Raw genomic sequence first — 20,805 nt, forward strand, 5'->3', positions numbered from 1 at the left:
TAACCTTGACATTCTGAAAGACTTGTTCAGCAAACCTTACCCAGAATGGCAGCAGTCCAAGCAGCGTGGAGAACCCTTTTAATAACCAGCACACACATCATTGATCAAGTCATGCCGTACAGCCCCACTGGTCCACTTTCTGGCCTTAAAACATTAAGTCCGTATTGATCGAACCATTATCCCAATCAGTCAGAGGAACTGCGGGTTCTGGGAGAGAATAGCAGTGGGTAAGGGTCACTCTGTGAACGACCTGTCTTTGGTAGTCAGATCAATAGTTGGTTATATTAGTGTCTGGATTCTGAGTCTTTATACTACAGTCGCTTGAGGTGTATCTTTTGATATGTATCACTATCAGTTGACATATTCTCTTTTCATTTTATCTTTTGCTCTTTGTCATTTCTTCAGCTGCCATTGATCTGTGTCTGCATTTTCTTTCTCTTTTGCCATTCTGTCCTTATCTTTTCCTTAACTACCATTTTGGTCTTCGTTTTCCCCTGTCTTTTTGTCATTTCTTCTGTCAGATTCAGACTACGTTTAGGAGATGGACTGCCGTTGAAATCTTTCCTGCTGTTTTTCTGTTTGAGCCTAATTAGGTCTCGCTGGGATCTGTAGCGTACACTTGTTGCATGCAAATCAAGCTGTAGGCCTTACAGAATCGTTGGCACAACGTCAGTCAAGTGTGCATCTTTCAAACCCAAGAGTGGCCTCCACAATTTCCTGAAAGCTCCTGCAAATATCCTGTGTGGCACCAGTCCGGATATCAACACTGCCTGGCATCTCCTGTTAGCGGCAAAATGAATATGGCTGTAGGAAGTGACGCCCCCTTGTCCTACTTTTTGGTACTGCAGATGTGCCTTTGCATTAATTGTTTGGTAACTTGATTATTCATGTCAAAAAGACCAAACTATTCTTCTTATGCCCACTTGAAGAAAAGCTTACAAGTTACCGTCAGCTTTACAGTACAAAGATGCATTTTCCGGAGTTTTGAGGTGTTTTGTGGGGGGTTCTTTTCAAGGACTTAGTAAAAGCATTTTCACAATGAATTCCAGCATGCTATTTTCTGCATGGAGGTGATATGATAAGAATAAGATGACTGTATTGCCTCAGGATACAAGGTGAGATGGAATTACCCTGTATCACCGCCAGCTTACTCAAGCACAGATGTTCCTTGCCGCCACAGACCGATAACCGCAGCAGGGATATTGTGGTTTATCCCCGTAGATAACTGCTCAGAGACAGGCAGATATTTTATTGTGGCTTAGAGCGGCAGCTGGGGACATTTGTTGGGATAATTGTGCAACCTCTTACCAGAGGTCGCCTGTAATCTATGGACTGTGGAGAAAGCTGCGGTGTTTTTGAATACTTGAGGAATGCCTTGTTTCATCAGGGTGCATTCATGTGTTGATGGGAGAAGTATATTTTGTCATTTTGCAGATTAAAAAAGGAAAAGAATTTTGGAATGTTGAACTAGGATTATGAAGTAAATAAAGATATGTTTAGGTTGGCAAAATATATGCGAATGTCATAATCTTTCAAAAATCTTGGCTTGCAAAGGTGCCTCCTAAGGTCAGAGTAAACCAGATGTTGCTTACTATATTCCATTAGATCCAAGAATGATAAGGACTTGCTAACTAGCTCAGTTCTGTTACCTGTCATTGCTGGTCTACCAACCACAGATAAACCTGATGATAACAGACAGCAGGAATGACTGGCTTGTAGTCCTTCCCACCATTGCAAACATCAAAGGTAGATTTAGAAGGACATAATTGGACTCAGACCTGTCTTTACAACAGGTGGTCTGCATCATTATCTCACCTGTTTGGTCCCTTCTTTCCCAAGCGTCTTTAATTAAGAAACAATAATTCTGGGTCATTCGGTTTCCCTGTAATATGGATATGAACATAACTTGTCATTTCGAAGGTGATAATATGTTGACGTTATAGTTTTAACGTCAGTATGTGTGAAGATGATACGAGGATGATAGTGATGAAGAATTAAACGTAGACATTTAAAGAGGAAGTAGCAAGACTTGATGGACACAAAATCAGTTTAAGATAACATAGTTGTCTGAAATGCAGGGTTAAAATTAGAACGCTTTGGTAATAATCAGATGCACTCGGGTTGTCATAGGAATGGCCCTCTAGAGTTGTTCTCTTCTCACTAACAACTGTTATTGTCACAAAGCTACATGAATTTCTTAATGGCTTGGTTTTTAGATAACCCAATGCCCCAGAAGTTTAAAAGATACGTCTCCTGTGCATTTCTGAAGTCAGGAAAACGCATCAGTTAAATGCATAGATGTTCCCTAACTGAACCTCATGTATCCGCTGACCTATTTTCCCATTCATCATGGAACATGTGCGAAACACCTGCGCTATGGGTGACGTTTTATTCAAGGGGATGCATAGTAAACTGTCCAGTTTATACTGCTATACTTTCAATTCTTTGTTACCAATAGACGCTTAGTTTGTTGATAAATTTTCAATTTAGATGTTGATGTTTTGGTGTGATATGTATTTTTGTCATAGATTTTGTCGTGATATTTTAAGTAGACGTTTCTAAACAATGTTTGATCTTCTTCTAGATTGATTGTAATATAGCTACAGTATGATTAACAGGTACATTCTGTGTTTTCCAGGTTGGCCAGAATGTCATCTGCCTGGCGCAAACAGGAATGTGGCGCGAGATCGTGGCCGTGCCCGCCACCAACGTGTTCATCATGCCCGAGGAGATGTCGTACGAGGAGGGAGCGGCCATCCCGCTCAGCTACCTGACCGCGTACTTCATGCTGTTCGACTTCGGCAACCTGCGGCCAGGGAAGAGCCTGCTTGTACACATTGCTGCAGGTGGGTTGGTGCTCTTACTTCATTTATTTTCATATGGAGAAGGGAAAATGAGGTTTTTCGCACTGTTGTCAGTTCACAGTTGAAACGATTCTGTGCAATATTGTAATACATAGGAAACATTGAAAACTGACAATATGATACTACTTAAAACAGCTAAGGATTCACAGTGTACTTTGGAATTCAGTTCATAAAGGAAATGGCCTTTTCAGAAGACTAGACTAAAAGAATAACTAAAGGATATATTGGCAGATATTGTAATAAAAGCAATAAGGAAGAAGGTATCTAAACAGTATACTTATGACTGCCATCTAAATGGAAAGGTCCTTCAACCATTTTGTGACCTTTCGAGGGATGGTTTCCTTATTTTCTGGGGTGTAGGAGTATCTGAAAAGAAAAAGAAAGATTGAGAAATTTCTCTTAGCAAATATCCTATTTAACTTAGATGTTGTAAGAAGAGAGAGATTTGTGATGGTCGCTACCTTCCCATGATGCAGGTGGGGTTGGCTGGGCAGCTACGCAGCTTGCCAAGACAGTCGACAACGTCACAATCTTTGGCACGGCCTCCGCTTCCAAACACGACGCCATCAAGGAGAACGGCGTGGACCACCCCATCGACTACCGGACGAGAGACTACGCTGAAGAGATCAAAAACATCAGCCCAAAAGGTGTGTGTGTGTTGGGGGGGGGGGATTTCTTGAGAAGACTCGTGTTTTGCTATTATGACACACATGGAGTGTTCTGTGAACATTTTTGTTGCTTTTTGATTGGGTCAACAGCAAAGAAGGAAACTAAATGTGCATTATATCAACATCAAATTGAACACAAGGTTTCAGAACAATGTCCTTGGGACAGAAAAAAACTTTGAGACCTTTTCATGAACTCACGAAGTCTGTTTTTTTTATTGAACAATGTTTGAAACATTGTATTGAATATTTAAGTTGGGCCACACCACCTACACCATTATGTCTCTTTGTAATCATATTTTTCACCTTTACAATCTAAAGCATAACTGTTATTTAGGTCATTGCTAAGGTTAACATTAGCAGCTCAGTGTCCTTACAGACATATGTAAGTGTTTGATGTGAAACCCAGGCCTGACCTGACCCTGTGTGTTAGCAGTGGCAGTAAGTTTGGCCTTGACTACATACCAGCCATTCCTGCGATAGGAAGATGGACGACGCCTTCCTGTTTGTTTCAAGGAACAGCTCAACTCAAGATGCTCAGTCATGATAGTAGCAGAAATTTTTATACATAATCAAGAGTGCAAGGTGGTTCAAATAAGAACTTGAGGTAAAACTGGTATAAAGACTGGGAAAGCAGTTGCAAAAGGGAATTTTGAAGCTCCATGTCATGAAAAAGACAATGGTAAAGCTTTTCTAAAATGAGATTTTGCTGAAATATGGCCTTGAATTTTCTTGAACTCCAAATTTACCAAGATTGGGTTCCTTCAATTTCAATATAGTGATTTCTCTATATTGCAGAGGACAGAAAAAAGGGTTTTCATTTTTATGGCGAGCAAGTCAGATTCACTGAAATATTTAAACCCATACTAACAATACATCTATACTGCCCCCCTCCCCCATAGGTGTGGACGTTGTACTGGACCCTCTGGGAGGTGCAGACACATCCAAGGGTCTGCAGCTGCTCAGACCAATGGGCAAGATCGTCACTTACGGTAAGTCTGACACATGTTGGGTTCTTTACTTTACCAACCAAAGGATTTTATCGACCACTGTTTTGTAACCCTTTGGTCACTTTCCTCAAACTGTTTTAAGAAAGCTGGTTTCAAAACATGAAAGAGTTTTCCTGTTTGTTGTATACCATACATGATGATACAGTTTATAGTTTGATGTGCTTTGCTATGCTTTACCTTTAAGTCACTTTTTGTGAGCTCAAAAGCTCCACCTAGCAGGTGATAAGATACTGTACCTCCAGACATATTACTGTGACAGATTGGAATTCTACTATTTAGTTGGTATTCCATAACTGCCTCATGGCACAAAATACAATTTTTGTACTGAAGAGTTCAAGCTGCATACAGAGGGTTTGATATCAACTCTATTGCAACAGTATATACATAAGACTTACTTAAAATTGACAACGTGCAAGAAAGACATCAAGGCTGACCCCTCAATCAGATCAGTAAAATCTGTGGGGCTCAAGGTAAAAATTTTGTGCATCTGACTTTGATACATGCTGTATCAATCATGTATGATTTGATCAACCTATCATCAATGAGGGTGGTGAGTTCATAAACGTGGCAGTCCTATTACGTTTATGTAATGTTATATCAGAGGGACGTCCAAAGCTGAAGCTAGGTACTGGTGACACCTAAATAGAGCGAGGAAATTAGCCTATCACAATCATAACGTTGGGACCTGTCATGGATTCCAACAGGATAGATCTTGCTCCTGAGTCAATAACCCTAATCACAAGGTCACCACTCTACAAGGCCACTATTTGCCATGCTAACTTAAAGTGTTTTTTTACAGGTTCAGCCAACATGGTGAAGGGAGAGAACAGGAATCTGATGAAGATGGCCAAAACCCTGTGGCAGTCCACCTCGGTCAGCCCTGTGTCACTGGTCAAGACTAACAAGGCCATTGCTGGCTTCCAACTTGCACACCTCACAGGTAAAGACTTTTATTTCATCTAAGAAAAAGGTTTAAGGATGTTTTTATCAAAATGTAGAAAATGTTTATTTTCACGGAATAGAATACATACAGATACCAGGTGGAATTGGTTTGAAAATTGGTATAATATGATCTGTTTTGGTCATTATGATACAGTGAATATGCCATGGCCATAGACTCTTGTCTTGGCCAAACTCTGTAGACCTCTAAACTGGCATGACAAATATAAAGACAGTGATATTGAGGAATATGTACTAAATTTTAATCTAGTACGTATTCAGAATTGGAGTAAACTAGAAATTTGGACAAAGACATATCAGACTAGAAGTGGTCAGTATTCATTTCAAATCCTTGCATATACGGATCAAAAGATTGTGTTCTAATGTGTTATCACTGTGCCCCCCCCCCCTCCCCAGGTGAAATTGAGCTTGTACGCAGTGCCTTCCAGGATATCCTGAACATGTACAAGGACGGGAAGATCAAGCCACGCATCGACTCTGTCTGGGCCTTCGAGCAGGTAAGGACCTCTGCAGCCACAACGATAAAATTTTGACTCTTTTTGACCCCTATTAAATCTCTCCTCAAATAAAATCCTTATGAGGTAAGCCATCTAATTGGTTGAGAGTTACCAATTGTGTGTTGCTTTCAGGTTGCCGAGGCAATGCAGCAGATGAATGAACGGCGGAACATCGGCAAGGTCATCCTGTCACCGGAGAAGGAACCAACGAAGCCGGCAGAGGGCGACGCTGCGCCAACGTCACCCCTCAAGAAGAAGAAACCATCGCTCTTCCGGCGACTCTCCAAACGAGCATCACGGTCCAAGGATGAGGGAGAGAAGAAGGATGAAGTAAAGGTGAGGAAGAAGAACTGTTATGTGAGACGGAAGAACTGCCATGTGAGACCATAGATATCTGAGAGTGCAGGGGTCAACTTTAGGACTACTTTATATTTCAAAACCTTTAATTTTTGTTTTGTATCCTTTTGTTTTCTTGTTGAGTTTATGTTGATTTTGTTCCCGTTATTTACAGAATGCAAAGAAAGAGTCACCCATTAAGGTGGGTATGGGATGCTCAGTGTCCCTAACCTGGGTTTTAGCTGGCCTGGTGCTAACTCAGCTTTGCCGTGCTGATATATTTTCACCACTGCTTGTTCTCGCACACTAACATAAACTGAAGCACAAATCACATCTGAACTAATTGATGAAATCTTACTTCTTCTAGGCACCAATCTCAGCAGATGATTTGTTACTGTTTTAATTTTGTGAAGAAAAAAAAACGTCTGCATGTTGTCACATATAATCTGTCTACAGCAATGCTAATGTTTATGATTTGTTGTGTAATATCTATATAAACGTTTGCTTGGTGCAGGGCTAAGGAGTTTCCTGTGTTTGTAGTTATGAAGTAACTAACTACTTGTTTCTTGGTGTTGGGTTTTGACTAATTTTATGTTCTTTATGGCTATATTATTATGTGCACAGAACAGCTTTTTCATAATTTCAATCTCCTAGCAATCCAACCTACACCACAACTTCACCTTTTCATCTCATACTGTAGCACTGTTTCTGTGAATTGCCGCTTTTTCCAACATAACACCACATGAAAACCACATTGTGACACACCAACATCTCCCAGGATGGACATTTTTGTGAATGCAAGAAGGATCCATTTTTGTGTTTTCCTTTTTGTTTTTTCTTCTTTGTGTATGTCTTGTGTATTTTATATTACAGGCCAGACAGAGTGTGGTTTAAAGATTCCACGAAATTTTTGTATTCTGATAATGGTATATCATCAGTTAGCAACAAGTTTACGAAAGCAGCAAACCCTTTTGTCTCAGTAGATTGTGTAGGAGATACAGTCTCTTCAGAGGTCTATTGTCCACATCATTTTGTCAAAACACAAAATCAAGGAGAAAAGGTTATTCTTTTTCAAATATTCAAAGTTAATGTCAACTTAGATTTTAGAAGATATCACGAAAAGCAAGGATTCCAAAATTTTAGGACATTTACAGTAGTATTTATCCTACTAAATAACTATAACAGATGTGGGAACGTTTTTTTGTGTGATTTAGTTCAGTAATATTCATGTAAAGCGTTTTGGGTATTTAAGAATCTGAACTTGATAGAATATAAAAGTGTTGGCTGTAGTTTGTTAGCCTGGCATCCCGACATCCCTGCTCACAATCCCAACTCTGTTTACAGCAAGAGGAGCAGGAGAAGGCTGACGACAACAAGGCCACCAACGGACATGTTCAGCAAACGGTGATGGTTCTTTTTCAGGGCCCCACAGCCCCTCTCCATGTGTGCATGGACCACTGACTCGCACTTACCATGTAAACTTGTTCACACCTAACAGTTTGTAGTAGGATAATATAATTTATGCACTGTTTGACTTCCAAAGACTGATTCTTTACCATGAAACAGACTTTGGTCCATGCATGCATAAAAGTCCAGGAATTCACCCTTGATATCTAACAAGTCAGTATGCTGATTAAACTTGCACCTACGATTTCTATTTTGGCTTATGTCAATGTTTCAAATTTGTGTCTGCACAAAAAGTTTTTGCTTAAGTGTTTTGAGTCCACTAAGTTCTACAAAATGACTGCAAAATTGTATGACTGTTCGTGTGTGGAACTTTCCTTTCTGATGTTTTGAACTTTTTTGCAGCCTGAGGATGAGAAGATTGAGGACGAGGCTGCTGAGGTGTGTGAACGGCTCACAACGCAATAACTCTCACCACACACACTCATGTCACACTCTAATCTAAGCAGATCTAACAATGACAAGACAGTATTCATGAGCTGAAACAGTATCCAACAGCACTTACTTCCTTAACGCAGTTTGATTAGGTAATGATTGCCTAATGATGGGCTAGTCCGATGCGTTCTGCTGCGGATCTATGGTGAACAATGGATACAGTTCGGCCCTACTGTCTTGTTACCAGTAGATCTGTTTGGGGATGGACACACTCTCACACACAATCAGATAGTCAGCACTATTCCCACAGCACCACCACTGTCTCTGTCACACTGCTACCTGCAAATCTCCTATGCATAGAGGCACTGATAGGCTATCTGTCTGGCGTAGAGGCACCGTTAGCCTAACTGTCCTGTGTATTTTGTATCAGAAACTAAGGGCACGGCTCTCCGGGGGAGATCCCAACATAGAGGACACAGACAAGGTTGGTTAGTGTGTGGTGTGCCTAACTGCTGCTTCTGGCTAACCGACATCTCTTTATTATAGAAAAAATGTAGTTTTTCTGGAGTTTTGATCTTGAAACATTGGTGTGGTGATTTCAACTACTAGAGCATCTGCTCAAAGAATTCTCTGTCCTGATGATGGAAAATCATGATGTTTCTCTCTCAATCAAGATCATGAACAAATCAGGTTTTTTTCTGTATAGTTCAAAGGTGGATGTGGCATGGATTCTACATATCACAGCTCAGAGAAGCTAGCCTTTGTGACTTGCTCGAGTGAATGCACTTGAATACCTAGAGAATGATTCCAATGTTCATTTTCATAAACCCTGTCATCACAGATCGTAAATGACAAAATTGGTGCAGCTGAAGACAAGATTGGGGAAGTTTCGAAGGTCTGTGAAACAGTGACTTTTTCAGTGGTGACATTCACGTTTATTCCATTCCTGCCAGTGCACTGTGTAGACTAAAGGAATTGCATGGTTATTAGAGTAGTGTGATAGGTTGTAGAATGGTGTTGGTATGGGGTTAATGGTTCACTGGGTGGTACCCTTCAGGTTAAAGGTTGTGTGGGAAGTAGAGGAGAGTCCTAGGGTCATTTGGCGGTAGAGGGTATAGAATAGACGTACACAATAGGGATGACGGACATTTTCTTCATTTGTTTGGCAGACAGTAGATGGGAAGGTTGGAGATGCAGAGAAAGCTGCAGAGAAAGCTGCAGAGGAAACTGCGTCTTCGCATTCACGTGCTGTTAAAATGATTAGAGACATTTTGACTTTTGAATGAGCTTTGCATGTATTGCCGCTATGTCTGTCTTGTTGGCTCTACGTTGTTATTATTAATGTCACGTGCCAGTCACTCGCAGTGCAGAATGAAGTGATAATAGTGATGTAAAGAGACAGCAGTCATTGATTCAAAAGAAAATCCATCTCAAATTCAATGCAAATACTATTTTGCCTCTGGCTAATTCTCACCGCCACTGGCCAAAGTGCCCTATTTATGGATAAAATCAGACAGATGGCTTGCCAGAGAGAAATAGCAATGTGTCTTTGTGTTTCACATTTTAGAAGGTAGAGGACAAAGTTGAAGAGGTCAAGGAAAAGGCAGAAGATGCCAAAAAGGTTTGTCTTATATAAAATCTTGAGGCATAAAGGTGCTGGTGCTGGGATGTGGAGATTTCACAGAAGTCTGGTGTTAGTTCGCTCTAATAGTGAAGGCATGTTTTTCAGATTGCTTGAAGGTGCATCTTTAGTTGTGGTGGGTTGTGGCATGTTTTTTGGTTATGAGGTTTTTATAAGGTTTACTGTGGTGATCTCTTCTTTAAGAAATTGCATGTGGTGACTTTGAAAGTGGACCATATAGAGAAAAGGAAATCTGTGGTTGTGGTTGAAGTGATATTGTACAAGGGGAGTACTGTAACAGTTGTTGCCATGGTTACCCCAGGCAGTCGAGGCTCAGGTCGAACAGACAGCAGCAAAACTACCCAACACTGGAACGTCCTCAAACATCGCTGTAGATGACATATTTAAGGAAGCAGAGGCAAAAGTTGATGGTGGCATGCAGGTTGGTTTGGAGCAAGAAACACTCTCTAGTTGGTCATAAAAGGTGAACAGTGAAAGGAAAGTCTTACACTAGTTACAGATGGTGGTGGTTGTATTTTTATAAGTATTTCATGGATGTCTTTAGAAGCTGATTGCTTAGAACTTTTGGTTGTAACTTAGAATTGGAAATGGTATTGGGTTAGGCATAGTTTGAGTCCTGTAGGTTTCAGAACTACAGGGTGCCAATGTTAGTTCTGAGCCCAGTTGGTTGGTTGGCCTGTTACAGCAGAGTGTAGATGGAACAGTAGATGAGGGAGGGGTAGCTGCCAAGGTGGCCATGTTTGAGCAGATAGACGCAAACCTACCAGAAGATGACAGCATCGCAGAGGTTTGACATAACTAGGGATGAAATAAACTTGATTTTGTGGATCAAAGGGAACGATTTGGGGTCTGGGGGAACGTAACTTGATGGTTTAGTGATATTTAAAGACTTGGAAACAGTGCCAAGATTGCAATTTCTCACACAATAATGTATTGCTGCTCACTGTGTGTTTTATATTGGAGGGGGGATCTAAAGTTAAATGTTGTGTAGATGTCATCCATGAAATCAAGTTTGTTCAACCTTAGAATGTCTGCATGACGTATGGTGCATTCCACGCGAGGGAAACAGTACACATTGAGTTTTGTAGTAGAACAGTGCACCTCACTATGGCACCTTGGTTATTGTCTCTCACGAATGATTTTGTTTTCACCATGTTTGTCATTATGCACTTTCTGGCACCAGTACATGTATCAGTGTTAGTTGATATCATGTATGAATTACTGCCATGATGATGATGGTGCTTATGATGATAAGGTCCAACAGTGTTTGATTTTCTATGGCTTCCTACAGAAGTCAACAGCAGGGAGGACTGTTGGCACCAAAGCTCAGAACGCTAAAAAAGAACAAGCAATAAAGAAAGCAAAACAAGCTACTGGTACTAAGGATCCCTTCCCAAATTCCACCCCTAAAGTAGACTCGCAAAGCAAGAAAGAGCTACATAAAAGAGAAATGAATAAACTTTTCAAGCCCAAAAGCAAAATGCAGGAAAAGACCCTAAAACTTGTTACAGGAGATATTCATAGGGAAGATGTGCTGCAAGAACCAATCATTAAGAAGGCTGTGGTGAAGGATTTAAGTCCCAAGGAACCTGTGAAGAAGAAGTTTGGAAACAAAGTTGCAAAGGATGAAATCTCTAAGGAGGCAGTTCTTAAGATAATTCCAAAGGAAACCTTGAAACAGTCTGAGGAGAAACCTTCTTCAGATATCTGGGTAAGGAGGGTTAGTGAAGTCCCCAAGGAAGCTGTGAAGGAAATAGTCCCCAAGGAAGTACTTCCCAAGGAAGTGAAAGAAGAAGTTGTTAAGAAAGTTGTGAAGGAAGTAGTGCCCAAGAAGGTTGTGAAGGAAGTAGTTGTTAAGAAAGTTGTAAAGGAAGTAGTCCCCAAGAAAGTTGTTAAGGAAGAAGTTGTTCAGAAAGTTGTGAAGGAAGTAGTCCCCGAGGAAGTTGTGAAGAAAGAAGTCCCCAAGGAATTTGTAAAGGAAGTAGTCCCCAAGGAAGTTGTGAAGGAAGTAGTCCCCAAGGAAGTTGTGATGGAAGAAGTTGTTAAGGAAGTTGTGAAGGAAGTAGTGCCCAAGGAAGTTGTGAAGGAAGAAGTCCCTGAGAAAGTTGTGAAGGAAGTAGTACCCAAGAAGGTTGTGAAGGAAGAAGTTATTAAGAAAGTTGTGAAGGAAGTAGTCCCCAAGAAAGTTGTGAAGGAAGAAGGTGTTAAGAAAGTTGTGAAGGAAGTAGTCCCCAAGGAAGTTGTGAAGGAAGTAGTCCCCAAGAAAGTTGTTAAGGAAGAAGTTGTTCAGAAAGTTGTGAAGGAAGTAGTCCCCGAGGAAGTTGTGAAGAAAGAAGTCCCCAAGGAAGTTGTGAAGGAAGTAGTCCCCAAGGAAGTTGTGAAGGAAGTAGTGCCCAAGGAAGTTGTGAAGGAAGAAGTCCCTGAGAAAGTTGTGAAGGAAGTAGTACCCAAGAAGGTTTTGAAGGAAGAAGTTGTTAAGAAAGTCGTGAAGGAAGTAGTCCCCAAGAAAGTTGTGAAGGAAGAAGGTGTTAAGAAAGTTGTGAAGGAAGTAGTACCCAAAGAAGTTGTAAAGGCAGAAGTCCCTAAGGAAGTTGTGAAGAAAGTGGTCCCTGAGAAAGTTGTGAAGAAAGTGGTCCCTGAGAAAGTTGTGAAGGAAGAAGTCCCCAAGGAAGTTGTGAAGGAAGTAGTGCCCAAGGAAGTTGTGAAGGAAGTAGTCCCCAAGAAAGTTGTGAAGGAAGAAGTTTTTAAGAAAGCTGTGGAGGAAGTAGTGCCCAAGGAAGTTGTGAAGGAAGAAGTTGTTAAGAAAGCTGTGAAGGAAGTAGCCCCCAAGAAAGTTGTGAAGGAAGTAATCCCCAAGGAAGTTGTGAAGGAAGAAGTTGTTAAGAAAGTTGTGAAAGAAGTAGTACCCAAGGAAGTTTTGAAGGAAGTAGTCCCCAAGGAAGTTGTGAAGGAAGAAGTTGTTAAGAAAGCTGTAATTAAAAAAAGTGTAAAGGAAGTAATCCCCAAGGAAGTTGTGAAGGAAGTAGTCCCCAAGGAAGTTGTGAAAGAAGAAGTTAATAAGAAAGTTGTGAAAGAAGTCCACAAGGAAGTTGTGAAGGAAGCAGTCCCTAAGGAAGTTGTGAAGGATGTAGTCCCCAAGGAAGTTGTGAAAGAAGTAGTCCCCAAGGAAGTTGTGAAAGAAGAAGTTGTTAAGAAAGTTGTGAAGGAAGAAGTCCCTAAGGAAGTTGTGAAGGAAGAAGTCCCCAAGAAAGTTGTGAAAGAAGAAGTTGTTAAGAAAGTTGTGAAGGAAGCAGTCCGCAAGGAAGTTGTGAAGGAAGAAGTCCCAAAGGAAGTTGTGATAGAAGAAGTTGTGAAGAAAGTTGTGAAGGAAGAAGTCCCCAAGGAAGTTGTGAAGGAAGAAGTTGTTAAGAAAGTTGTGAAAGAAGAAGTCCCCAAGGAAGTTGTGAAGGAAGAAGTTGTTAAGAAAGTTGTGAAGGAAGAAGTCCCCAAGGAAGTTGTGAAAGAAGTAGTCCCCAAGGAAGTTGTGAAAGAAGAAGTTGTTAAGAAAGTTGTGAAGGAAGAAGTCCCCAAGGAAGTTGTGAAGGAAGAAGTCCCCAAGGAAGTTGTGAAGGAAGAGGTTGTTAAAAAAGTTGTGAAAGAAGTAGTCCCCAAGGAAGTTGTGAAAGAACAAGTTGTTAAGAAAGTTGTGAAGGAAGAAGTCCCCAAGAAAGTTGTGAAGGAAGAAGTCCCCAAGGAAGTTGTGAAGGAAGAAGTCCCCAAGGAAGTTGTGAAGGAAGAAGTTGTTAAGAAAGTTGTGAAAGAAGTAGTCCCCAAGGAAGTTGTGAAGGAAGAAGTTGTTAAGAAAGTTGTGAAAGAAGTAGTCCCCAAGGAAGTTGTGAAGGAAGAAGTTGTTAAGAAAGTTGTGAAAGAAGTAGTCCCCAAGGAAGTTGTGAAGGAAGTAGTCCCCAAGAAAGTTGTGAAGGAGGAAGTTGTTAAGAAAGTTGTGAAAGAAGTAGTCCCCAAGGAAGTGCCTCAGAGTTTACTTGAAGGTAATGATAAACAAACTGCCAGTGAGCTTGAAAACGAAAAGCCTCTCAAAGATGAAGATAGAGTTTGTCAGAAAGGTGAAGAGGTTGTGACAAATAAAAGAGACCAAAGCCCAACAGTTGCAGAAGTGGTGAAAGGTGAAAATAAGACGGAACTTGTCAATGGTATAACATATAAAGAAGAGGAAAATACAGGTGAAACAAAAAGTCTTGTGAAGCAACAGAAGTCGAAAATGAGAAATGATGGTTCTTCTAGTCACAGTCTTCCCTTCCTGAGGCAGATCCCAAGAAATTACAATCGCAAAAGAGCAAACTATCCTCACATTGTAAGAATCAACTGTGAAGATTCAGAAGTTGAGACTGATAATGATTCTCTGGAAAACCCCAATGAAATGAAGTCATATTCTTTATCGTCTGAGCACTTTGGTGGCACAGGGCAGGGAGGTGGCACCAGCACAGCGGAGGTTTGCACACTCTGGGTGTGGGCTGGGTCTCTAAGGCTAACTGGACTCACGGTTTTACCACTATGTCATAGGCAGCATGGTTGTGTCATCATCAAACACTTTTGAATAGCACAATACACACATGCTGTGTATGAAATAGTGATACAATCCTGCTAAAACTATCATTCAAGGGGATGTGGGATGGGTACAGATGACTTGACCAAGATACTGGGATTTTTTGGTTTCCCTTAGTCTTACCATGGTACTTTGGCTAACTATGCTTACCAAACATCTGAAGGGTTCTCAGTGGCAGGTTGGCTGGTACGATTGCAGGACTAATGCCGTAATGGTTTAAAGTTTGGTTTTGAAGGGATGGTCAAATCTCACTCAACCTAATAGATCATACTGTTGGGTTGTGTAATGGAAATGGAGCTCTGGTTAAAGTAGAAAAGGGGGTGAAAGGGATTATGGTAACATTGCACAGTCTAGTTTTGCTTTTCTGATTGCCTTCAATGGTGTCTTCTTGCAGACAGTTGAAGCACAGGGTGGGGGATCGCAAGGAATAGAGCCAGTAGTGGTGCGGGTAGGAATGGCTTCCCCAAATTCCCTCACACAGGCCGCGGAGGATGTGAATGGGGTGACAGAGGCTGCTGTTCTTGGAGAGGTTTGCTTGCGCTTGGTGTTAAGCCTGTGGGGTCAAGGTTTAGAGGTCACAGTGCAAACAAATGTACACTGCATGGTGCGACATATCATTCAGACAGCTAACTTGCAGTTGCTTTGTACTAACCAAGATGCCTACTACATGCAGTGTTGGATTTGGGATGTTTGTATCAGAGTATGTGTGAGTTGGCACAGGGTGTGGTATGGCCTGTGAATGTGTTAAAATCTCTTGGTCATCTTGGGTCTAACTAATTTGCTGTGGTTTCACAGAACGTAGAGGAAAAGCTTGAAGAAGGAAAGGAAAAGGCGGAAGATGTCATACAGGTTGGAAACGTCTTAGGTTCAGAACACAAGTTGCATGCTGTTGGTGGTACTTGGGTCTTCAGTTTTCTGCATAGGAGATTTGTAGGATACAGTATTAGTCACATGTTGAACAGAACACTAACATCACATGGTAAATTGTACACTGTAGAACACATTGAGTTTCACACGTTAAGGAAGAACACACAACGAGTATGGCATTCGAACAAAAAAAGAAAACTAGGAGGCCAGAATCCGTTTGTATAAGGTATAGGCATAAGTCAAATCTAAGTTAGATACAGGTCACTCCTTTATCAGCATGCCTTTGACTTAATATCTCTCTAAATCTAAAAATGAAGATAGAACTACATCCAATGATATATTCCGTTCCTTAGTTTTAAGGGTTTGTGCTTTTCTTATTACAGCAGACAGAGGAGAAAGTGGATGAAGCTGTGAAGGTGTGTTTGGGGTTTTCTCATCACTATTTATTCTGTAAAGCCTTCACATCACTGGTACATATTATATAGAGCTTAATGTTTCCATGTGATAGCCGCTTACAATTTGAGAATTACGTCATCATTCTGCTCATGGCATGAAAGTTTGTACAGCAAACACATTGCAGCCAAGTCAAGTGCTTCTTATTTTGCTTATCGTTGTCATTTTATTTTACCTGTTGTTTGTGCCTTGTTTTGCTTGATGTTTGGACTTTGTTTTGCTTGATGTTTGTTTGTACATGTATGTTGTTTGCAGCTGTGTGCATGTACTAATTAACATTATGGTTAACCCTTACCCAGCAGGAGGAGGCCCCAACAGAGCCTGCCGCTCAGGTGTGTGGAGGGGTAATGGTTAAAATGGCACCACCCTGTTTTTCTTGGTTCTTAACAAACTGGAAAGAAAGAAACAAACCAAAGAGAATTACCGATAACATGAAAGCAACTCACTTCTAAATAGCACATATTTCACTCTCCAAAGCATTATCTGAATGCTTGCTGGAAAGTATAGAAAGCTTTGGATTTATTACTTTTCCGTTTGTTACAGAACCAAGAAAGATCATTGGTTAAGGCTCAATTTTTGCTTCCAATCACAGCGCACCTAGCAGTTCGTCTAATCACAGCATCACATAATAATCCTAATCCTAAATGACCTAATCCTTACTCTAATCTCACAGCATGGACAAATCTACAGGGACCTGATGATCACTGCTCAACCAATAATCAATAATAATTGTTTCTACGTCTAATGATTCTCCTTCCTGTTGTTGATGAAATTAAGCTATGGCACCTCATTAATTTTGCTTTGCATGAAGGTATTTTGTCTTGCAATGAAATAATTGTTAATGCTATTATCTCGCCTAATATCTTGTACAGCACTGTAAATTGTCGCCAGGAAAATTTGACAGCTTCAATTCACTCTTATACTAAGTCAACCACTTTATAAAACAGCTAGCTGTAGTATTATTGTTAGGCCTGAAAACTATTCACTTTCTCAAGCAACTGTATATGATTGGAAAACGATCAAACGCTATACTGCGGCGGCTATAGTTAATAGTGTCTGTGTTACGGACGAAAGACAGCGAGTGCTATCTGAAACGTCTGACCGTCTCCAAAATCATATCCAGTTGCTTGAGTAACTGTTACCTTTCATATCTTACCTTCATCTTAACTTTGGAATACGGAATCACAACTATGCAGATGAATCCTCGAAAGAAATTCGATGGTTTTTTGGCAAATCGTAAGAAAAGAGCATTGGGATTGGAAACTATTGTATTGCTTTATGATAACAAATTTGATGTTTAATGTGTTGTATTTAGAGAACTTACTAAATGGTTTTCACTATAGTAATAGTTTATTCAGCCATGAAATGTAATGTGGCCTGTCTGTTTGTGTTTTCCATCAGGAGGAGAAGAAGGATGAAGCTCCAGCCGAAGAGCCGGAGAAGATCGAAGTGGCCGTGGAAAACCCCGCCGAGACAGACGACGCCAAGGCCGCGGCTGCGGACGTCGTTCCCGACGACAAGCCGGTGGAGAACGAGGAAAAGGCCGACGGAGACGCGAGTCAAGAGGCGAACTAGGCGGGAGTTCCGCAGAGTTGTGACCGTAGATAGCTTTGCCTAATGGCTGTGGGACTACCAAATTCTGGCTGCGAAGTGTCTTAGGTCGCTGCGCCCCTCGCAGGGTGCGATTACAAGTGTGTTTTTGCTTGAGAAATGAAACGGTAGCATTTCCAATGATTGTAAATGATCGTGTCTGGAGATTTCCATAGCGACAGAACTAACTAACCATCTCCCACCTTTCCTAAAGCTGATTTTGATTGTCTTTCTCTGTGCATCAATCTATGATCCCGACAAGGCAGCTCCTTTTACAAGCGTACCCAGGTAGCTTTTTTCACCTAGCATCTAGAGGTATACGAAAGCAAGTCCCATTTGGCTGTATTTTATCCTTTACTCAAGCACCACTATATTTTAAACAAGAAACATGAATATTGACCACTATTGAGTGTATTTATATTTTATCGAAGCTAAAGTGCTGGGAAAGAAGGCTTGCCTGGGTAGGCTGTGATTTTTTAACAATGATTAGACGTAGCATGCCGCCGAGTATGGCCCCATTTTGTTAGGTACTGCCAAATGTGTCTTGTCACACAATTTTCAGAATCTAATGTTTTACTTAATATGAATAATGTTTTTAACTCAGATTTTGTAATGCCCCTCTTGCATTGGAGCGATACGTTATGTCTACGCAAGGACGGTACGGCCGTACTTGACTTGCTCTGTGTGCCCGTTGGTCAAGAAAGACTGGAATTGTACCGGGGCATGTCAGTCCTGCTTTTTGTGGAACTTTGTAACTTTTAGTTAGCCATAGTTTTAGGTCATCTCTAGGTGTTATTATTATGTGGAGTAAGTGTGCTTCTCACCGGCAGTGGTCGCCAACTGTCCTCTGCTCTTACAACCCAACCTGCAACCACCATCAGAATGTAGAATTCAAGTCCATTGTTATGTATATGTTGCATTGTAACCAAAGCAACAATGTTGTTAGATTCCACCACCTTGTTTCAGCAGTCTCTATCTAGTTCATGCCCAACATACCAGCAACAGACCTGCTTTTCCTTGTATACAGACAATGTGATAAAGTTGGAGTGTACGTTGGTATACAGAGAAATCTGGACTTAAAATGTCTGCATCGAATCATTTTTCATGACCACAGCACTTACATAGAAGTTGTTGCATTCCCATTGCAGTTGGGTTTGTAGGAAATGAAGGACTAGGCACCATTTCTGAGAGGGGAAAATAATTTCTATATGTGTATAACTGGACGATCCTCGGGCAGCCCAGTAACACAATTGTCTAGAGCCTAAGCCTTTGAAGTGATGTTTTCGTTTTGTTTTTTTCCCCGAAGTTCAGTTGCTTGTAGATAAATCAGTGAAGACTTGAGCATTCCTTGCTGCATGGCAAACTGGCACGAAATCACAGCCAATCAAGGCATTCCACGGCAAGGCCGGTAAACGTACACCCTTCCGCCGCTTTCCCCACTGGAATAAACACATGGACTTGTCTTTTCTGGGTGTGCAGGGTTTTATATCACCTGTAATGATTCCAACACGTCATGTACTAGTTCTAGAGAAGGCTCAAAGCTAACACCAACACTAATCACGTTATACCAATCAGGTTTACTTCACAAATTTGTAACCATTTCATTGGCTTAACTTCTCTTTCCCTGGATTTTCTGAGGTTCTATGTGTACATGTGTATGTGAATATTTAGGCTTATGATCATGTTTGTGAGACTCCCTCGTCTGAGTGAATGGTTGACAATAAAATTGAGCTTCCTTACAAAATTGACTGTTGTTTGTTCTTCTTGTTTGTGCGTCGCATTCCTGTGATTGAATGAACAGTACAGTACTTAAAAAAAAAAAAACTTTCGAAAGCTTAATGTTAATTTTCTCAAGCCATTAATTGCTACATGTTGCTGAATGAACTTAAGTAGAGTACAGTCCATGCATGTTATTCTACTTTAGAAGTCTGCAGTAGCAACATCACGAGACATTTCAGCTTAAGTTTTTGTTTCAACATTGAAATGAAATGAAATTTGGTAAGGATCTCATGGGGAACTCACCCCAATTTTGTCCATATTATAGAGGCTTCACAATAACCACCTAAAAACAATGACCTGTCACACTTCACATAACTAACTCGAAGCAAAATGATTTATTCAAAAACAAGATTATGCAACACCATACTGCTGCACAGCTACAGATAAAGTATGTACAATTTACCAGTTATGTGTCTACTGGTAACATATGATACATGTATTACAACGTACTTGACCCTCACAATTAGGTGTCTACCGATTTTTAGTAAAAAGAAGCTACTTATGTTTCCAGTGATAAAGGTTTCGGTCTAAAGATAATTAGATGCAGTGATATTAAGTTTGACATCTTCATAATCTGGACAAAATGCGTCTTACCTCTGTGTCAAAGGCGCCACTAAGCGAATCAAAATTGAAGTGCACGTCGAGTGATTTGAAAATATGATTTTACATTGATTATCTAAGAGCGACCCCTAGCAGTCAATGAAATAAATGCTTCAAATTAACTAGTGTGTCATAGTAGCTGCACATTGATTGGTCAATACATTTACATTCACCAATCAGCATACAACATTGTTTGATATGTGGTAATATTGATGGAATTATCCGACTGTACTTTGACACGACCAATCAGCATCCGTATCACATGGAGACCGCACAACACCTTACGTATCCGCGGTAGAAATTAGTGCGACCGAAATGTTGAACCTTTTCATCTTGTTTCTTTATCGTTTATATCACCATTTGTACACTATTTACAAACAATTCAACGCAAAAATCTTAAGGCTAGAACTTCGCTGTGAAGTCAGCTTTTATATCGTTTTGTGACAAGTGGAGTGGGGTAAGGAGCGCTCCCGGTGCCAGCCATATGGGGAGGACAGGCCGGGGAGAGTAGGCCGGGGAGAGGGGCCAGACTGTACCATTGTACCTGTAGGGGAGAAAGTACAGCATTATTGCAATCACTTCTATGTCCTCTCAAACACATTTCTGGCCTGTTATGGCCCGTTTTGGAAGTTAAAATATGACATTTCATGGATTACCACATACTTATGCTATGGCAATGTCGGGACTCTTAGTTAAACAAAAAACAACAAAATTATATAAACCTCTAACAGCGACACCTACCGGAGTGAGTGTCCTTTCTTGCTGTCTTGCAAAATCCTACATTTTTACCGAACTAAAAGCCTCATCGACATTAAACTAAACATAGAAGTTTGTCCAAACTCATTTCAAGTGTACTAAAATGTCAACGCGTCGTACTTCAAGTGACAAATTTAACAGACAGCAAGGCGTAATAACGTCAGAGTGCCATAAAGTTGACATATGCGGTCATATGGAAGCCAGAGCGGGTTTCAACCATTTTAATCGCATTAATAGCTTCATCGACAATAAACTAAACATACAACTTCAACCAAACTCTTTTCAATTACACCGGTGTGTCTACGCTACGTACTCAAAGTGACAAACTTAACAGACATCAATGC

At 40.7% G+C, this 20,805-nt stretch overlaps 1 protein-coding gene across 50 annotated transcripts in view; it reads left to right on the top strand.

Moving 5' to 3' along the window:
- LOC118424784 (synaptic vesicle membrane protein VAT-1 homolog) overlaps nucleotides 1–19,072 on the top strand; it is a 43,931-nt gene extending 24,859 nt beyond the window's left edge. Inside the window, exons 2-18 of one of the 50 annotated variants that reach the window (XM_035833511.1) lie at nucleotides 2,639–2,846; nucleotides 3,341–3,511; nucleotides 4,432–4,521; nucleotides 5,339–5,479; nucleotides 5,896–5,996; nucleotides 6,129–6,332; nucleotides 6,508–6,534; nucleotides 7,677–7,736; nucleotides 8,142–8,177; nucleotides 8,602–8,655; nucleotides 9,013–9,066; nucleotides 9,341–9,402; nucleotides 14,279–14,282; nucleotides 15,212–15,265; nucleotides 15,667–15,699; nucleotides 16,036–16,068; nucleotides 17,138–19,072. In XM_035833511.1, the coding sequence (XP_035689404.1) occupies nucleotides 2,639–2,846; nucleotides 3,341–3,511; nucleotides 4,432–4,521; nucleotides 5,339–5,479; nucleotides 5,896–5,996; nucleotides 6,129–6,332; nucleotides 6,508–6,534; nucleotides 7,677–7,736; nucleotides 8,142–8,177; nucleotides 8,602–8,655; nucleotides 9,013–9,066; nucleotides 9,341–9,402; nucleotides 14,279–14,282; nucleotides 15,212–15,265; nucleotides 15,667–15,699; nucleotides 16,036–16,068; nucleotides 17,138–17,311 (1,506 nt within the window). In that variant the 3' untranslated portion in view covers nucleotides 17,312–19,072. Of the gene's footprint in view, nucleotides 1–2,638; nucleotides 2,847–3,340; nucleotides 3,512–4,431; nucleotides 4,522–5,338; nucleotides 5,480–5,895; nucleotides 5,997–6,128; nucleotides 6,333–6,507; nucleotides 6,535–7,676; nucleotides 7,737–8,141; nucleotides 8,178–8,601; nucleotides 8,656–9,012; nucleotides 9,067–9,340; nucleotides 9,404–9,735; nucleotides 9,793–10,114; nucleotides 10,235–14,278; nucleotides 14,283–15,211; nucleotides 15,266–15,666; nucleotides 15,700–16,035; nucleotides 16,069–17,137 lie in introns of all 50 variants that reach the window. The other 49 variants (XM_035833514.1, XM_035833516.1, XM_035833515.1 and 46 more) reach the window with 49 other exon arrangements.
- The last annotated feature ends 1,733 nt before the right edge of the window (nucleotides 19,073–20,805 follow it).

This window comes from Branchiostoma floridae, chromosome 10, assembly GCF_000003815.2.
Source record: "Branchiostoma floridae strain S238N-H82 chromosome 10, Bfl_VNyyK, whole genome shotgun sequence".
NCBI lineage: Eukaryota > Metazoa > Chordata > Leptocardii > Amphioxiformes > Branchiostomatidae > Branchiostoma > Branchiostoma floridae.